Source organism: Bufo bufo, chromosome 10 (assembly GCF_905171765.1).
Source record: "Bufo bufo chromosome 10, aBufBuf1.1, whole genome shotgun sequence".
Taxonomy (NCBI): Eukaryota; Metazoa; Chordata; class Amphibia; order Anura; family Bufonidae; genus Bufo; species Bufo bufo.
The window spans coordinates 85,871,000-85,891,661 of NC_053398.1; the positions used below are offsets into that span (position 1 = coordinate 85,871,000).

General features: G+C 41.9%; 1 protein-coding gene across 1 annotated transcript in view; it reads left to right on the forward strand.

Moving 5' to 3' along the window:
* Positions 1 to 19,635, forward strand: part of LOC120980060 (chymotrypsin B-like) — a 36,198-nt gene extending 16,563 nt beyond the window's left edge. The window contains exons 4-7 of the mRNA XM_040408927.1: positions 1,117 to 1,195; positions 4,640 to 4,820; positions 6,756 to 6,889; positions 19,474 to 19,635. Of these exons, the coding sequence (XP_040264861.1) occupies positions 1,117 to 1,195; positions 4,640 to 4,820; positions 6,756 to 6,889; positions 19,474 to 19,635 (556 nt within the window). The remainder of the gene's footprint in view (positions 1 to 1,116; positions 1,196 to 4,639; positions 4,821 to 6,755; positions 6,890 to 19,473) is intronic.
* The last annotated feature ends 1,027 nt before the right edge of the window (positions 19,636 to 20,662 follow it).

Consider the following 20,662-nt stretch of genomic DNA (forward strand, 5'->3'; position numbering starts at 1 on the left):
ATTGTCCACATTACAGACAAGGATAGGACTGTTCTATTAGGGGCCAGCTGTTCCGTTCCGTGAAATACGGAATGCACACGAATGTCATCTGTATTTTTTTTGCGGACCGCAAAATACATACGGTCGTGTGCATGAGGCCTTAAATGGAGCCTTTTGGCAGCTTTTATCCCTAAAAAATGCTGACTGAAGATGATGAGGGGAGCAGTTTAATATGTGATTATGCTTCTTTCATTACTGACGAGGAGAATCTTGGTACAATGATCACAAGTTTTATGAAGGTGGTCCCTTTTTACAGGGTTTGCCCTGGAATTTTTTTTTTAAAGTGGCCCCATGCTGTAGGCAGGTCCAAATTGACAAAAACAACACAAGTAGGCAGGGCCTGCAATACCACAGTGCAGCACAAAATACCGCCCCAACAGAACCAAATATCACAATGTTGCACAAAATACTGCCACCCCTGCCACAGTATTCAACTGTATCTCCATCCTGAGGAGGGTAATACAGTTGAGTTCAGGAGGGCTTGGGCGGCCCACTGGGAAATTTCCCTGTAGGGTCTATGGCCAATCTACCCCTGCCTTTATATGTCACCATGTCCCAAACACTACACAGTTCAATCTAGTGAATTTTAGACTGGTGTATAAAATGTTAGTCTTAGTAAATAAGCCTCATAATATTCTGAGTTTTTTTTTTTTATTACATGTCTTTTCCTATACACATTTGTACAGGAAAAAAAACTACTGAAAAGACATATGTCAAAAATTTATGACACAATAAATTTAAAAAATTTATGAAATTCATGGTGTTTTTGACAGGCCCACAAAACTGCAGGAAGCCTTTGGGTGGTTTCGCACACATTGCTTTTTCAGTTTTAGATGCAGCTTTTTTAGCCAAAGCAATAAGTAGATTGAAAGGGAATGAAATATAAAGGAAAGATTTATATGCCTTCTTCCTGTTAGATCCACATCTGTTTTTGGCTCAAAAATTGCATTAAAAACAGCAGTGGTCATTTTTTTTTAAACCTCTATGTGTGAAACCACTGTTTGGTTTTCTGTAATGATATCAGAATTTGACAAATTGACACATTTGTTATGTGACGTATGTTGCTGTTATTTGTAGTTTAAGCGACCGTGTTGTTCTTGGAGAACATGACAGAAGTTCCTCTGCTGAACCAATCCAGTCCCTGGCCGTATCACAAGTGAGTCTACATTTGATTTGAATTTTGTTATTCAATTTTTAGTTTACAGACCTGACAAAGACTCAGGTTGTAATAGTCAGTCACAGTAGCAATCCTTACACTAATACTCCCTATGTCCAGGCAGTGATAGCAGGGCACACCGCTTCTTCCCTCGGAGCACACGCTAATGTTGGTGAATCTTGTCAAATGGTAGTCGGTGTGCCCTAGGTGTAATAAGTGTTGTATGGGGGCAAGGCAGGAGCTGTAGGAGTAGTTGGAAATGGTCCTGGAGTCAGTGTAATTGCAATTTAGGACAAGTCCCAAACTAGGGGACTACACCTGTCTGGGATTCAAATTGATTAATAAGTTCTCCCCATGTGCCAGGGGATGTAGTCGACATAAGAATCAAAAACCCAGACACTTTGCTGGTTAAAGGCAACGCCCATAGAGTCAATTTTATTAGTTGTACATTGTGGATCTAACCACCCCTCCTTTAGCCATCAATTTTAATATGTCCAATCACAAGTAATTATTAAAGCAAACAATCAGAAGCATAATGGTATGGAAAAATACATTTAGACACACACATCATGACTCATATCTGCAAAAATGTATATATTATATATTTATGCAAGAAGTTCCATATTTGCGGTGTTTGTCTAACTTCCTTTAAAGAATCAAGTGACTATATTTCTCAATCATAGATGTTATATCAAAGACGTTAAAGCATAAAAACCAAAAATTGAGAATATTTGACAATTAGGTACAATTAGCACCATTCGTGTTCATTAACCACTTAATTTCTTTCACATTATCCTCCTCTTGAACATAATTTGCTAATTGTCCCAAGAGAGTTACCTCATTGACTACATTTAGTTTAAACCAGGGCCTATAGGCCATTCATCAACTGAGGTGTACCCTTCAGGACCTTATATCCCCAATGCAGATTTTATATCTGTTCTCCCCTGGGGAGGCGAAGGAGACACAAGTGTTTTCCTCATCTTGAGGACAGCCTGCTTAGGTATCCGAGAGAGTCATGAAATCTATTGTATTACACTGACAGCATCATGTCAGTGGAATTCAGTAGATTTCAGAACTCTCAGGGTTAAATTTATAAATCAGTATAATACCTGTGATCCTGTCAGAGGAGCAGAGATCAGAATGGGACCACTCCCTGACACACACCGCGTGTGTCTGGCCTTAGGGTGCTACCTCACTGCATTTTTGCTGCCATCTTTAGCTTGTAAAAAAGGGCATGAAATTCGGTGTGTGTTTTGTTCACACCGAGTAGAAAGTTCATGCATAACAAAAACGTCACCTTTTCGGCGGTTCTGCCTCCAGCAGTCCAAATGCAGGCTTTAGGTGGCCTGCTATCCAAACACACAGATCTCAGCTTTTCAGCCCAGCACAGGGCTCAGTATCCACACCAGCGATTGCCAGAGCTCCTCTGTCAGAGAGAGGTAAGCACTCCCAGCTGACACTGCCAGCTGGGTTTATTATAGGGCAGTCAAGACCTGGCCTGGAACATCGGTAGTAGTCACCCACCCAGAACTTTGACTACTCCCAGTAAGAGCCGTCCCGGATCAGCTATACAGCCATACTAAAATAGCAAAGTGTCAATCAGCATTAGCTGCCACTGACACCAGAAAATACCGGCTTTTACTTCACTGAGGCCAGGAACCTCGGTGACACATACCTTTCGTCAATGACGGATCCTTGCACCTTCCTACAATATCAACAATTATATTTCAATTATATATATACAGTCCTGATCAAAAGTTTAGGACCACTTGAAAAATTGCAAAAAATCATATTTAGCATGGCTGGATCTTAACAAGGTTCCAGGTAGAGCTTCAACATGCAACAAGAAGAAATGGGAGTGAGACAAAACATTTTTTGAGCATTCAATTTAATGAAAACAACAAATAAACTGAAACAGGCTGTTTTTCAGCTGATCAAAAGTTTAGGACCACATGCCTTTAAAAGGCCAAATCTGTGCAAAGATGTGGATTCATTGTCATTTTTTGTCAGGTAGTCACACGTTGTGATGGCAAAGGCAAAAAAACCTCTCCCTTTTTGAACGTGGTCGGGTTGTTGAACTGCATAAGCAGGGTCTCTCACAGCGCACCATCGCTGCTGAGGTGGGACGCAGTAAGACAGTCATTTGGAATTTCTTAAATGATCCTGAGGGTTATGGAATAAAAAAGTCAAGTGGAAGACCCCAAAAAATTTCATCAGCACTGAGCCAGAGGATCCAATTGGCTGTCCGTCAAGACACTGGACGATCCTCGACCCAAATTAAGGCCCTTACTGGTGCTAACTGCAGCCCCATAACCATCAGACGGCATCTGAGACTGAAGGGCTTCAAAAACAAAAAACATCTTCAAAGACCTCGTCTCCTTGAACACCACAGAACTGCTCGTTTGGACTTTGCTTGCAAGAGAGCACCAAACATGGGATATTCAAAAGTGCAAGAAAGTTTCATTCTCTGATGAGAAAAAATTGAACCTTGATGGTCCTGATGGTTTCCAACGTTACTGGCATGACAAGCAGATCCCACCTGAGATGTTTTCTACGCGCCACAGTGGAGGGGGCGCCATAATGGTCTGGGGTGCTTTTTCCTTCAGTGGAACAATGGAGCTTCAGGAAGTGCAGGGGCGTTAAACGGCCGCTGGCTATATCCAGATGTTGCAGAGAGCATTCCTCATGACTGAGGGCCCTCGTCTGTGTGGTAACGAATGGGTTTTTCAACAGGACAACGCTACAGTACACAATGCCCGCAGGACAAGGGACTTCTTCCAGAAGAATAACATCAATCTTTTGGCCCATCCTGCGTGTTCCCCTGATCTAAATCCAATTGAGAACCTTTGGGGATGGATGGCAAGGGAAGTTTACAAAAATGGACAACAGTTCCAGACAGTAGATGGCCTTCGTGCGGCCGTCTTCACCACTTGGAGAAATGTTCCCACTCACCTCATGGAAACGCTTGCATCAAGCATGCCGAAACGAATTTTGGAAGTGATAAACAATAACGGCGGAGCTACTCATTACTGAGTTCATGTTTGGAAGTTGGATTCCTGTTTTGGGGGGGGGTTAGTTTTTTTTGGGACGTGTGGTCCTAAACTTTTGATCAGCTGAAAAACAGTTGTTTCAGTTTATTTGTTGTTTTCATTAAATTGAATGCTCAAAAAGTTTTTGGCTCACTCCTATTTCTTCTTGTTGCATGTTGAAGCTCTACTTGGAACCTTGTTATGATCCAGCCATACTAAATATGATTTTTTTGCCTATTTTTCAAGTGGTCTTAAACTTTTGATCAGGACTGTATATATATATATATATATATATATATTTATTTATTGCTACTCAAAAACAACACTATATCTAAAAAAAAAACAGTGCAATACTATCATTATGGTGGTTTAAACAATTAGTACATAACTTTTAAATAAATGTTTTCTTTTTAAGGTTTTTACTCACCCAAATTGGGATTCCAACGCCATCAATAATGACATTTCCTTGATAAAACTAGCCACTCCAGCTGTTATTGGCTCAACTGTATCCCCAGTGTGCTTAGCTAATCCTGGTGAAGTATATGATGATGGCCGCATCTGTGTTACAAGTGGATGGGGAAAGACAAGATGGTTTGGTGAGCAAAGGATTTTGAACATTTAAAATGCATTATGCTTGTTAACAATAACACTAGAGATGAGCACATTTCTGTAAATTTGATTTAGGTTCAATTTGACCAATTTGACTCTCTGATTCGATTCGATAACTCTTTGCCACTAAGAGTTAAATTGGCAAACGATATTACGATTTTTCATTCCATTCTCACAGCGTCTAATACAGGCTTTACACTTTCCTAAGCAGGGATGTCCATGATAACCTTTTGGTGCAGGGTCAGATCTCATAAAGACAATGGGCCAGATTTATCATGACTCTGACAGCTCACTCCACTTTAACATATGGCTAAAGTCAGTTTTAGCCAAGTCAGAGTTATGATCGGCCCTTTGAGACTGTAATAAACTGTGGTTTGACGGTAGCAGTTTATCCGTCAGTAAGCAGCTTTACAAAAGTCGCACATCTTTACGAAAAAGTCGCACGTTTTTATGAAAAAGTCGCATGTTCTATTAAAAAGTCTCATAAGATAAGCATGGTCCTCACTGGAGTGAAATTGCGACTTTTTTGCGACTTTTTTGCGACTTTTTAAATAGTCCCAATAGTAAATCTGTCTAGAGATTAATTTACATAAGAAAACACGCCCACTTTCAGAAAACTGGCGAGCATAGTGCAGAGCAGAAAAAAGTCGCAAATTTGTGCGCAGTTTTAGCGTTTGGGACTTTTTTGGGGACTTTTTCACTCCATTATTCTGACCTGAGCTATTGATAAATCTGGCCCAATGTATGAGACTGTCCAAAGAGAATAGTAAATCACTGTATGTGGCTTGGGGGGACTCGCTCTGGTAGACAGGATTAGCGGACGCAGTATAGAGGCAACAAGTTCTTTGGATCAAACAGTTCAGTGTTTTATTCACACATTAGGCAAGTGACAAAACAAACAAAAAGTCACCTTGTGGTGTTGGTAGTAATTCACACCATGCAGCAATTCTGCCTCAAAGAGTCCTTGCTGATAGCAGCACCAACCTGCTTTCACGCCAAACAGGTAACAAGCCTTCATCCAGACACAAGGCTCCCAGATCCCAACACAGAGACTCAGCTTCTGAGCCCAGCTGCCTATTTAAGGACAGTCAGGTGTTGCCAAAACCCGGATCAGCACTTAAACTCTGGTCCGGTATTTGACCTCACCTGGCTGGAAACCAGCCCAGCCGCAGATGTTGGGAGGAAAATACCTGCCTTGCCAGACAAAACCCCTCGCTGTGTCACAGGCTGTAAGCCTGACAGCTATCAGTATGAACACAACTGGCATAGTAATTTACCTTGTGGTGCTGCTGCTGTGAGGTCCAGCTGCCAAGGGGCCCGGTGTAAGTGCATTGTTTGCCCTATGGTTAAAGAAAGTGCCCTTGGGTCTGATTCCCGGTTCCTCTTCCAGTCAGCTGTTTTCAGTAGCTGCCTTGCTGAATCCAGAAGTATACAACTCCATACATTCTATAGTGGTCGTGCATGGTTACTGCACTGCTGCTCTTATTCATTTGAAGGTCATCAATAGGTAACTCCTGGAAAACTTCTTTAAAACAGAAGTTAACATTTTCAGATTTCTATATGCTAGGATAGAGTTTCTTATATCACATCAACTAATCTTTTCTTATCACACCCACTCACTAAAGATTTCAGCATGGATGTGACACACGTTTACATGTATACACAGCAAATAGGAAATAGGTGAACATAGGATCACAGTAGGAGCTAGTCTTTGAATCACCACAAAGTCTTTAATTTATTTTTTTCTCACCAGGTTAGACTATAAAAATCCCCATGAATCCAACATTTTTATTAAGATACCCTTTTAATGTTAAATCAATGCTTAAAACGTAATGATGCATGTTTTATAAATGCTCAGATTTCATTAATTGATCAAACAAAACATAAATTGTTTACATACTGAATTCTTTATTTTTGAACAGCCCTTACCACCCCTAGCAAATTGCAGCAGACAGCCCTGCCTGTGTTGTCTAATGAACAATGTAAAACCTACTGGGGTACCAACATCAGTGATGTCATGGTCTGCGCTGGAGCTGCTGGGTCATCTTCCTGCATGGTTTGTATTATCAGATGGATTTATCCTTTTTAAGCTATGGCGATGAGGATGGAAAACACACATTCACAGTCCTGTACAACACACAGAATATTTTAAAAAACACTAAAATTTCTCTTTAAATGGTACTGGAGGTCAAAAGGGTCTTGTGAAAAGAAACAAGGTTGATTTTAAAATATTTCTAAAAGGGGTTTCCATTCTCATGATATCTTTAATCTATCTTCAGGATAGATCATCAATATCCAATTGGTGTGGGTCCAACTCCCCTCATTACTCAGTAGCTATACCGTGCAGCTTTCAGGTCTGGAACAAGCATTTTTAATGCAGCTGGAAGCACAGGCTGCAGGATACTGGACACCCACCAATTTGATATGCATGACCTACCCTGAGGATAGGTCATCAATGTCCAGAGACTGAACTACCCTGCTAAATGAAGAATGTGTACATTGTCAAAACATTATTATTATTATTTATTATTAAAGTGCCATTCATTCCATAGCGCTGTACATATGGGAAGAGGTATACATACATAATACAGACAATTGCACTAATCATAAACAAGACAAGTTACAAACTGGTACAGAAGGAGAGAGTAACATACATGTGCGGAAAGACAGTTTAAGGACACATTTTCCACAAATGGAAGCGTTTTAATTCACCATTTGTCTTAAATGTGTGATATTAAAGGGGCTTTGCTGGTGTTCTATATTGATTTCCTATCCTCAGGATAAGTAAGCCATACATGATTGGTAGGCATCCGACTCCCGAGACACCTGTGGATCAGCTGTTTGAATCTTCTTATGCCAGACCATGTTCATTGGTCATATGGCCTAGTTACAGCTCAGTCCTATTCAAGTGAATGGGCCTGAGCTGCAATACCAAGCACTGCCACTATAAAATGGATTGTGCAATGCTTGGTATGCTGTGAAAAGGCTGCAGCACTAACCACAGAACCTTGATCTCTCCAAACAGCTGATCGGCGAAGATGTCCGTTGTTGAACCTCCACCAATCACATATTGATGACCGATCCTTAGGATAGGTCATCAATATAGGAGTCCTCGAAAATCCCTTTAATAAATTAATTACAGTTTATCTCTGTAAGAGATATCCAATATGGATAGAACTTGTGATGTGAGAACCCCAGTAAAACAATGAAACTGGTGCAATACATTCAGACATGCAGTCATATACATGAGTCTCCCTTTTTTCGCCCAAAATAAATATATCATAAAAAATATAATCTTAAACACGGCATTTTTTATTCAAAAAACCTGTATTTCTTACACTATAGATGTCTCAGACATGAAAATATATATATAATTTTTAAATACAAGTATGTCAGTGGTTACTTTACATAGTTACATTGTTACACAGTTAATACAATTGAAAAAAAACATAAGTCCATCAAGTTCAACCAAGGGAAGGGTGGGATAGGTGGGGACATGAATCCCAGAAGGAAGTGAGACTCAGATTTCTACACATTTTTCATAAGCATTAATGTCATTTACTTTTAAGAATTCATCTAAACCCGTTTTAAAACTGTCCACTGTTCCTGCTGTGACCACGTCCTGAGGACGTCTATTCCACAGATCCACAGTTCTTACAGTAAAGAAGCTTTGATGCTTCTGGAGACTGAACTTTTTCTTATCCACTTGGAGTCAGTGCCCCCTTGTCTTTTGAGGGCATTTTATATGGAACAGTTTTTCACTGTATTTTTTGTATGGCCCATTTATATATTTGTATAAGTTAATCATGTCCCGCTTAGACGTCTCTTGTCAAGACTAAATAAACTTAATTCTTTTAATCTTTCTTCATAACGAAGACCCTCCATGCCCCTTTTCAGTTTAGTTGCTCTTCTATGTACTTTTTCCAGCTGCAGAGCATCCTTTCTATGGATTGGTGCCCAGAACTGAAATGCATATTCCAGATGAGGCCGCACCAACACATATTACATCCCTGTCCCACGAGTCCATGCCTCGCTTAATGCATGACAATATCCTGGTGGCCTTAGAAGTAGCTGATTGACATTGTATGTTATTTAATCTACAATCTACAAGGACTCCCAAATCCTTCTCTGTAAGTGACTCTCCCAGTGTTACATCCTCTAGGACATATTAAGCACAGAGATTATTATTACCAAGCATAACTTTACATTTATCCACATTGAACCTCATTTGCCAAGTTGATGCCCAATCATTCAGAGTGTTCAACTCAGCTTACAGTTTATGGACATCTTCCATAGACTGCACTTTACTACATAGCTTAGTCTAGTGTCATCTGCAAAAATAGAAATGGTGCTATTAATCCCATCTTCGATATTATTAATAAATACATTTAATAACAGAAGACCCAGCACTGAACCTTGGGGTACACCACTTATAACCCGGGACCATTCTGAATAGGAATCATTGACCACAACTCTCTGGACCTCTCTGGTCCTTCAGCCAATTTTCAATCCAATTACAAACTATACTTTTCAAGCCTATAGACCTTATTTTACCTATTAAACGTCTATGAGGGACAGTATCAAAAGCCTTTGCAAAATCCAGAAACACTACATCCACAGCCGCCCCTCTGTCCAGGCTACTACTCACCTCCTCATAAAAACAAATCAGGTTAGTCTGACAACTTCTGTCCTTGGTAAACCCATGTTGGTTATCACTTATGATATTATTTACAGTCACATACTCCTGTATATAGTCCCTTAAGAGTCCTTAAAACATTTTTCCCAAAACAGAAGTTAAATAACCTGTAGAGGACCTACATCCTTTTTTGAATATGGGCACCACATTTGCCTTGCGCAAATAACTTGTCATTGTATCAGTACCTAGAGAATCTTTAAAAATTATAAACAAGGGCACAGCAATGACTGAACTCAGCTCTTTAAGAACTCTTGGGTGTAATCCATCTGGACCCGGTGCCTTGTTCACTAGTGTTGGGCGCAAATATTCGTATAGCGAATTTCAGTCACGAATATCGCCACTTCGAGAATTTGCAAATATTTAGAATATAGTGCTATATATTCGTATTTGCGAATATTCAAGATTTTTTTTCACTTGAGCACATGATCCTTCCCTGCTTCTTGTTTGTGGGCCAATGAGAAGGCTGCAATGTCTTTGTCTGAGCTTAGCAACACACTAGCAAGCAAGCCAAATTCTTATGGTCAGTATACACCGTAACGGGGTGAGACGCCCCCTCTAACCAGTGACGCAATTCCTCAAAGGCCAACTTGATAGCCAACAACTCTCTATTTTCAACATCATAATTCCTCTCGGCGACTGAGAGCTTCTTGGAGAAGAAGGCACATGGGACCCACTTGCCAGGAGATGAACCCTTTGACAGCACCGCCCCAACCCCCACCTCTGATGCATCAACCTCCACTACGAATGGCTGAGACACATCCGGCTGCACCAGAATGGGAGCAGACGCAGAACGCTCCTTAACAGCCGAAAAGGCCTGCAATGCCTCATCCGACCAGACAGAGACATCGGCGCCCTTCTTGGTCATATCAGTAAGAGGTTTTACTAGGGTAGAATAATTCGAAATAAATTTTCTATAATAATTCGTAAACCCCAAGAACCGCATCAAAGCTTTCTGATTCTCTGGTCGGTCCCACTCCAGAACTGCCCGGACCTTTTCGGGGTCCATATGAAAACCGGAATCAGAAAGCATGTATCCCAAGAACGGAAGCTCTTGCACCGCAAACAAACATTTCTCCAATTTGGCATATAACTTATTCTCCCGAAGGATCGTCAAAACCTGTCTCACATGATCCTGATGGGTCTTCAGAACAGGAGAATAAATCAAAATGTCATCCAGGTAAACTACTACGAACCTCCCCACCAAATGATGAAAAATGTCATTGACGAATCGCTGAAATACTGCTGGCGCGTTCGTCAACCCAAAAGGCATCACCAGGTTCTCAAAATGACCCTCGTGCGTATTGAAGGCCGTTTTCCACTCATCCCCCTCCTTGATCCTGATCAGATTGTAGGCTCCTCTCAAATCCAACTTGGAGAACACCTTGGCTCCAGCAATCTGATCAAAAAGATCGGTGATCAAAGGCAGGGGATATGGATCCCAGACTGTAATACAGTTCAATTCCCGGAAATCCAAACACTGTCTCAGTGATCCATCTTTTTTCTTCACAAAGAACAAACCTACTGCCACTAGAGACTTAGATGGTCTAATATGACCCTTTGCCAAACTCTCGGCGACATACTTTCGCATGACCTCTCTTTCGGGTTGAGAGAAGTTGTAAAGCCGAGACTTTGGCAACTTAGCCCCCGGAATGAGATTAACAGGACAATCATAGTCTCGATGAGGGGGCAATTCCTGAGCCCCACCCTCCGAAAAGACATCCGCAAAATCCGAGAGATACTGAGGTAAAGCCGTAATGGACACACCAGAGATAGATGTGCCAAGACAATTATCCGAACAAAACTCGCTCCAACCAATGATTTGTTTCGCTTGCCAGTCTATAATTGGGTTATATCTAGTTAACCATGGCAACCCCAAAACTATAGGAGCTGGCAAATCCTTCATGACAAAACAAGAAATAATTTCAGCATGTGAATCACCCACCCTTAAGTGAATACCATGAACAATGTGAGTAAGGCTCCTTTTAGAAAGAGGGGAAGAATCAATTGCAAAAACACGAATCTCGTTCTCTAACGTGCAAGTACTTTAGTCCCAGGCCTTGAAGAAAAAGAAAGTCAATTAGGTTTACCCCAGCACCACAATCAAGGAATACATCAACAAACACATTTTGTGACTCTAGCTGAAAGGAGAAAACGGGAACTGCAGGGAGCTTGCATACCTGTCTGCTCCACCACACCATTCATACTACCAAGTGTGAGGGAAGTTTTTTTTTTCTTTTTTCTTTTTCTCTTCCACCTGTGATTTAACATAAAGTCAAGAAAAAACAAAATGACCCCTCTTTCCACAATAGTAAAATAGATTAGAAAAGTGCACAAAGTCTCTACTATCAGAATGGCAAGATATCTGACCTAACTGCATGGATTCCTCCCCTACCCCAGAGTTATGAGTAATATCACCCTGGGCAGTAGGAGAAACAAAACCACACGCAGGAGGGATCCCCTGCACGGAGGGACCCTGACACCTCTCTCTGATACGTCTATCCAACCGTATAGCCAAAGATATTGCATTCTCTAAAGTATCCGGGTACTCATGAAAAGCCAGGGCATCCTTCAACCTTTCAGATAACCCCTGACAAAACTGACTACCTAACGCGGGGTCGTTCCACCCCGACTCAGTAGCCCACCTCCTAAACTCTGTGCAGTAACCCTCTGCAGTATGTTTACCCTGTAGTAAGTTACACAATCTCGATTCTGCCATCGAGACCCGATCTGGGACATCGTAAATCAATCCCAGGGCTTTGAAAAATTCCTTCACCGACCGGAGAGCCAGAGAACCGCGCGGCAGAGAAAAAGCCCAGGATTGCGCGTCCCCTTTAAGCAAAGACATGATGATACCAACCCTCTGATCTTCATTACCTGACGAAAATGGACGCAGTCGAAAGTACAAATTGCATGACTCTTTAAAGCAGAATAAATCATCCGTACCCCCTGTAAATTTCTCGGGAAGAGCGACTTTAGGCTCCCCACCAATTTGACCTGTACCTGATGCCAGAACCCTCTTGACACTGTGTGACCGAACTACGCAGATCCGCAACCTCTAGGGATAAACACTGCATGCGGTCAACCAGTGCATCAACTGACGCCATCACAAAAGCGCTGAGTGATGGCAGTCACAGTATGGCGGATTATAATGTCACGGCGGGCGTGCACAGTCTAATAGATAACGCACCAACCAGGCTCTGGGCGAGAGACAGGGGAAGGATCACCTCCTAACTAATCCCTAACCTCTTTCCCTGCACTGCTCAGCCCACCTACAGACCTTTAAGTTAGGTATGAGGTGTCCCCGTGCCTGGGCTGACAAAACCCTGAATTCCCTGAGATGGTGAAGTAGGGAAATGGGAGCAGCCTGCTCGCACAGAACCTGGATGGGATAGATGACACAAAACAACCAAACTTGAAATAACACTTATCTTCCTGAGCTGGAGCAGACAGCCAACCTTCCTTCCTAGCTTCCAAGACCACAATGATTAGTATAATCCGCCCAGAGCAATGGGCTGGTATACTATTTAAACTAATGACCCCACCCAGTGCACTTGATGAGAGGCGGATCCAGCACGGCTCCAAAACAAACACTAAACTCGTGCTGCTATCCTGGCCGACCTCCGCACATCGTCAGAGTGGGGCATGACAGTTAGTGGGAGATAGTCAGTGTAGGTTAGATCCTGATATAGTGTAGTTGATAGGTTCCAGTGCAGGGTGTTAGGTAGTGTGATAGGTTCTTCTGTCCATACAGACATAGTGCTGTGATGTCACAACAATACTTAGTGCACCAATTAGTAATATCTACTCAGACCTGCTAAAATGTGAAGTTGCACGTATTGCGCAAAACTATGCGCATTTTTAATTGCCAATTTGCGTAATTGCAAATATACTGGAGCACTCTATCTGCATATAAAGCTATGTATTGTAATTTTCTGCCGTGCCAACCATTTTATCTAGTCTCAGGAAACTTCTAGTAGCTTGAAAAATTTAGCAAAAGTGACCCGCGCCTGTATTGAGCGAATATTACATTGCCGATTTTCAATATCAAGAAAATAATCGATAATTCTCGAATTCACTAATTTATTACGAATATTCGCCCAAATATTAGCAAAATATAGCAAATTTGAATATTGCCCCTGCCGCTCATCACTATTGTTCACATTTACCTTATTTAACTTATCTTGGACCATATCTACAGTTAGCCAATTGAGAATATTACTGGATGTACTAACAGCCCCAGCACCACAGATATCAGCTCCTTTCTCTTCTTTTGTATATACATGTAAACCGTGTACTGGGGTGGGCTCCCCAGGATACAGTGAAGTTACAAAAGGAAGAAAGCAACTCCGACACCAGCTCTTGCAAAACAAACTTTACTTTACTGAAGAGTGATATCAAGCATAACCCCCACATGCAAAGAGCAGAAAGTAAATTTACATACACTCAGCCGGGGCTGAGACCCTTGTGCTGCAAAGTACGGCGCCCCCTGATGTTTGCTGGGAAACACAATTACTATAATTTTGCCTATGGCGGGCACAAATGCCACTGCCTCGCCATACCTGTTATTACACTAAAGCCGGGAACAATTGTGTGGGATGCGAGGTGCGGGTTAGCCCGCGGTGCAGCACTAAAGCTTACAATCCTACTGAACTATATGTTAATTCCTTAACCCTTCCCCACAACTCGTTTTGTGGCACATGCCGGTATTACTCCCGATCAACACTGAACCAGATGAAATTTATGGTGAAATTGGTTTGTGATCTCCAGTGAGGACAATGACTTATAATTAGTAAATCCTTATGGCGAATAGTCCACAATCCTAGCGGCCAGCCGTACACAGTAACCCTAACTAACTAGCTACAGGCTCAAGCACAGTCTTTAATCTTCCAGGCACCAATACTAGAACAAGCTGCGTGCACGGTCTGTGTTACCGACCCGGGTCTACTTTGTCTCCGCTGATGACTACGAACTGAACAATTGTGTGCGGCACAATGGCGTCGCTGCTTCGTTCCTCAGTTCCCACCAGCGATACCTGCAGCAGAAATCCTCCTTCAGTACAGGATCCAGGCGTTGGTCGAGATCTGCTTCCCTTGACTGCAGTTCCAGTAGCAAAAGAGGGCTCTCACACTGGGATGTCGATAGATTCACTTTGCACTGTGTCTACTTGTCTGCTCTCAAAATGGCGACGACTTCCTGCTTCCCTGCAGCTTGTTTACCACACCTCTTATGCATATGGTAATCCAAGCAGTGAGCTGTGACTGGGAAACGGCGACATCTTGTGGCTAAACAACAAAATAACAGTCTTGAACTTAAATTACACAGTGTTCATGCAATGAGAGCTGCTTCTCAATCTCATATACAGAGCTAAAAAAAACATTTAATAACTCTGCCTTTCCCTTATCTTTAGTGACTAAACCTCCTTTACTATTATTTAGGAGACCTACCTGCGCAGACCTTGTTTTTTTTTTAGCAGTTATTCATTTTTGGTGGTTTGTTTTGCTCTCTTTTGCCACTTGTTTGTTTGTATTTTTGCAGATTTCACCTCCTCTTTACAAATTTTATTAAACCCTTTATAAACGTCAAAGGCTACAGCTGACCCCTCAGATTTGTATTCTTTAAATGCCCTTATTTAAATGCCCTTATTTTTTAAATGCACTTACTGTAAGTCATGGGGCTTTAATTTTAGCCGTTTATACTTGTTACCGAAAGGAATACATTTTTTGTGCAATTACTCAATGTGGATTTAAAGCTCTCCCATTTATCCTCAGTGTGACAGTAGCTGGTCCCAGTCTATGCCCTGAAGTGCTGCTCTCAACCTGGGGAAATTGGCCTATTTAAAATTCAGTGTTTTGCTCTACCAGCCAAAGTTTGCTTCTTATAGTTCAGGGGGAATATAATTATATTGTGGTCACTATTACCTAGTCTTTCTCGAACAGTAACATTGCCAACAAGCTCTGCATTATTATAAATTAGCAGATCCAACAGAGCATTGCCCCTAGTATGATCTTCTACAGACTGGCCCATAAAATGGTCCAGCAGCAAGTTGAGGAATCTTCTCCCCTTTGCAGTTGAGGCAGAAACATGACCCCAGTCATCTCTGGGAAGTTAAAATCTCCCATTATGACCACTGTACCAGCCTGTGCAGCCCGCTCTATTAGGTTATACAGTTGAACCTCTATCTGCTCTGTGATGTTAGGGGGTCTATAGATTACACCAATTAAAAAAAAAATTCTGTTTATATCTCTTTGTAATTCTAGCCATAAGGTTTCAACATCCTCATCATTCTTACCCACAGTTGCCTCTTTCACACTCTCCTTCAAATCACTCCTTACATATAGGCACATGCCACCGCATTTTCTATTGATTCTGTCTTTCCTAAATAGTGTAAAACACTAAATATTAACAGCCTAGTAATGTGAACAGTCCAACAATGTCTCAGCCACACCAACTACATCTATATGTTCCTCTAGAACCATAGCCTCCCCATAAAGCTAGCTAGACTTTTGGCATTTGTAAAAATACATTTTAAATTACTATTACCTTACAGGTAAATATCTGGAATTTTTTGGGTACCTTGGTTGATGTTTATATGTAATAGGTCCATGTTATCAGAAGCTCTATTTTTGTCACGGTCCCTCCCGTGACAGAGGTGAGAAGATCAGAGAGACTGGCAGCACGTGAGGGTATCTGACAGTCTCTCTGTTTTCTCCTTTCAGTGTTGTGTTTGGTAATGACCACACCTCTTGTCTGGTACAGCTGATGGTCATTACTGAGGCTATTTAGTTCTGACTCACACTGCTTACCTTGCGGTTGATATTTCCTGCTTGAGTTGGTTGAGCTGGTGTGTGTTACTTTGGATCTCCCGCTCCTCTATTCAGCTTTAAGCTAAGTGCATTTTGTCTTGCATTTTGTTGTTCGCCTGTGTGTGTTGTTGTCTAGGCCTAAGGGAGACGCTGGTTTCTTCATCTGGGGAGGAACCAGTAGTCTCATTCCTTGCCACCATTCCTAGGGACTTACAGGGTCTTCAGGGCCTAGGTTACGGTGTATGAGTATTTCCACCTTCAGGGTCTACTCATACTGGCAGGAGTCAGGGAGAGGTCTAGGGATTCCTGGGAGGTCACATCCCTCTCCCTTAGCTTTGAGGCCTAGACTCCGGTCTATTTCTTCTGTGTGTCATTTGGTGCTATCCCCTCCCCATTACCCATGACAATTTTTCATTGATGTACAGTTCTGCCAAGTCTTCTCCATACTTTCCTCTCTAACCCCAGCCCTGACTAAATCCCCACTTTCCCCTCCTATATCCCACTCTCTATCTACACTATCTACCTCCTTATTAGTATGACCACCCTCCCTCACCCCAGATCCTAGTTTAAAACCTGACTTTGTCATTGTTGCCAATGTGTACCATGACCACCGGATGTTCTCCAGACCCACCTAGCAATCTTTCAATCCGATCCACAATATGCCGAACCCCAGCACCTGGAAGACTACACACTGTTCGGCATTCACGGTCTTGCTGACAGATGACCCTGTCCGCCTAATAATAGAATCCCCTAACACCAGCATCTGTCTGACCTTTGCTGCACTCCTTTTCCCATCTTTCGTGCAGTGATCATTTTCGTGATTGCTAGGAGAAATGCCCTGCTGCAGGGTTGCTGGCCCTGGGCTTTCATCCATAATATGAGCCAAACAAGCATATTTACTAGGGTGTTCCAGCTCAAGACTAGCCTCACTGGCATTTTTACCCCTTCTTCCTACATTTACCCAACTACTGACCCCATAGTCCTGATCTTGCCCTCCTCCACCCACCTCCATTTTACTGACCCCAGTCAGTGCCTGCACAGTGAGGTCTAAACCTCTCTCCAGGTATGCAATGCCACTAAGTATTGCAAGCTGCCTAATTAGATAGAAGATCTGGGCTTCCAAATATGCAACAGGCTTGCATCTAGTGCAAATGTATTCACCCTCAAATGGCTCTTCAAGGCATGCATACATTGCACAAGACACACACTTGGGTAGCATTGTCCATGGAGCACATGTTTAAATAGAGATGAACAGTAAAGAAAGAAAACAGTATATATAAGTTTAGATTTAGACCCCTGTCTGCTGTAATTGGATAAATTGCTAGAATCAAGCCAACACACAAGGAAAATCTATCAAACCTTAGTTTCTTGCGCCTTGTCTTAAACTCTGGTTCTTTAAACTCCACTTATTCAGAAGCCCACTTAGTACAGCAAGCCCAGCCAAAAGATTGAGTTTAAAAAGTTTGTGGTTGCAATTTGCAATTGCATTTGTTCATTCACTTTCACGCTCCCATATGTGCAGTTTTTAATCTGCTGTTCCATATCTTTTTCATTTGTTGCCTTCCCAATACTGCATCTGCTGAAATCTACTGAGTTCTGCAGTTCCCAGGAGCTGCTGTCTTCACTAGCTCTCATTTATTATGATAGGTTTTTCACTATGCTGCTTTTTCCTGCAGCCCATGAGGGATCTACTCTCTACTGTGCTGACAGACATATATGCATGCTGAGGAGTTTGTGACTCACCCCTTCCTTTACTCTGCATAGTATGCAATGGGTGCTACCCTATTTCATCTAATAATGCATCTTACTGTTTGTAATTCACATTCCATCCTGAAGGCTGTCACATGCGTGCTCTCCTCAATATCTATACTCTGAAATAGAACAGCCTATGTGCTCTGCTCTTCCTGAGACCTCTGATGATACTTGTTGCTCCTTATTAATACTCTAATCTCCTAGGAACCTTCTCATCTTTACTGCTGGTTTCTCCAACAATAGGCTACTGTGAGTGGGGAGAGGAATAAAATAGAGGCAGCTGGCATAGCCAGGGCAGTGTGCTGTCTGATCTATCTCAAAAGCAGCACAGCTAGCAATGTTTAGGAGTTGCATAGAATCTACAGCAGCAAACATTCATTTGGCATTGGAATGAAAACTATTTACAAAGTTCCTTAATTTTGAATTTAGGAAGCAAATGAGAAAATAAAATAAAAATCAGTACAAAAATGTCCATAGCCTTTAACCTCTTCCTGATGCAGCAATTTTCTGTTTTTGCGTTTTCGTTTTATTCTCCCTGTCTTTCTGGAGTCTTTCTGGAGCCATAACTTTTTTATTTTTCCATTTAATAACCGTATGAGGGCTACAAGTTACACTTTCTAATGTCACCATTTAATATTGCATAAAATGTAGTAGGAAGCTGGAACAAATTCCAAATGGGGTGGAATTGGACAAAAAATAAACACAATTCCGTCATAGTTTTATGGGTTTTGTTTCGTCAGTGTTCACTATGCGATAAAACTGAATTGAGCTCTTCACTCTCCAGGTCTATATGATCATGTTCATCAGTTACATGGCCTAGGCACAGCTCAGCCCCATTAAAGTGAATGGGGCTAAGCTGCAGTACTATGCAATGTACGTCACTGTGCTTGGTTTGCTGAGAAAAGGCTGCAGTGCTACTGCGAGGGCTGCTGCCTTCTCAAACATCTGATCGGCTGGGGTCCCAGGTGTCAGAACCCCACCAATCAGATACTGATGACCTATCCCGGAAAACCCCTTCAATGGAGTTGTACATTACTGCTGCCAATAAATCAGTGCCTGGCTTTTGCAGGTACGGCACTTGACCTTTGAGCCTATTGATTGGCTAGTGGTGTTGACATGTGGGCACTTGGAACCATGACCATCAGAGCATATGTGTGTGTGAGTTTTTTTTCTTTCTTTTTTTTTTTACTCTCATCCCTGGCCAGCTCCATTTTTTTTCAGGGGCCGAACCACCCATTTAAGTTGAGGATGAAAGTTTAAGGAGATGAAAAATATTTCAGTAAAAATGTATTCCTTCACATAAATGTGAAGTGATTGTTATATTTCAATAATGGAACCCTTACCAAAAGCAACAAATCAATGTTATGCTATTTTATTTTCCAAATACAGGGTGATTCTGGTGGACCCCTTGTGTGCCAAAGAAATGGTGCTTGGACCCTGGTTGGTATTGTATCTTGGGGAAGCAGTACATGCTCAACATCTTCTCCAGGGGTCTATGCCCGTGTGACTGAGCTCCGTAACTGGGTGGACCAGATTGTTGCTTCCAATTAATGGAACAAAGTTCAACATTTTCTTTAAAAAAATAAAAGCTTTTTTTGTTAACATTCCAGGATTATTTCTTTCTTTCTTAAACTATACTCAATGTGTTACTCTCAGAATATTTCTATAGACATACAGTACAATATATCAAAATCACATGATTAGGCATACAATGTAGGTATTTTTCACTAGATGAGCAGACATATATGGTTCTTGAGCCCTTGCATGTGGCTTCTCAGCTGTTGACAGCTGCAGATATCATTGCATACTAGTTATAAGATAATTTGAACCTGCCAAAATAGAGCCAGCCCATGGTGTTATTCAAGTGATTACCTTCTCTGTACCTCTGTGTGTAAGCATAGTCAGTGAAGAAACTGGTTATATCTTTAATATCCTCAGTTGTATTAATATAGCACATGGCACTGCAGCAAGCCCCTGGGAAAACTAGAGGATGGGAGAGGTAGTGGCCCTGATGATGACGTGTCATTGTGTACTCCTTCAGGTCGTTGCTCCCTGGGGTAAATACAGTGAAGGATAGGCACCTTATATTCCCTTAGAGAACTCCCTGTAGCTAAGACTCCTGCCTGATGGTAGTCTGTGGGTGCCCTTGATGCTAAATGGGCGTATAAGTGCTATGCAGGACTTGAAAATGATGCAATGGCCAGTGTGTGGTGTTAGTATAGCTAGTAACCAGGCTAGGTTGAACTTAACAATAGTGTCTCTTTATGTGCACCAAATAGGAGTTGTAGTACATCCAGCAGTTATCTGTACACAGCTCCAGGGCTTGAAGTTGGAGTGTGGGGGAGAGGAGCACATCATGTCTGCTCCCTACCTCCACCCTTCACACAACTACTCAAACTGGAATCTTCTATAACCAGGGGGAGGGGTCAGCCCCCACCCTAAACTCCAGAGAGGGCTGGGTCAAGGTAATTAAAGGGGTTGACCACTTTCTGGCTACTCTTGATCAATGTGTATGTAACATAATTATGTGGAACTTAGTAATATAATCTTTGTTGATATTCTGCACCATTTTCTGTAT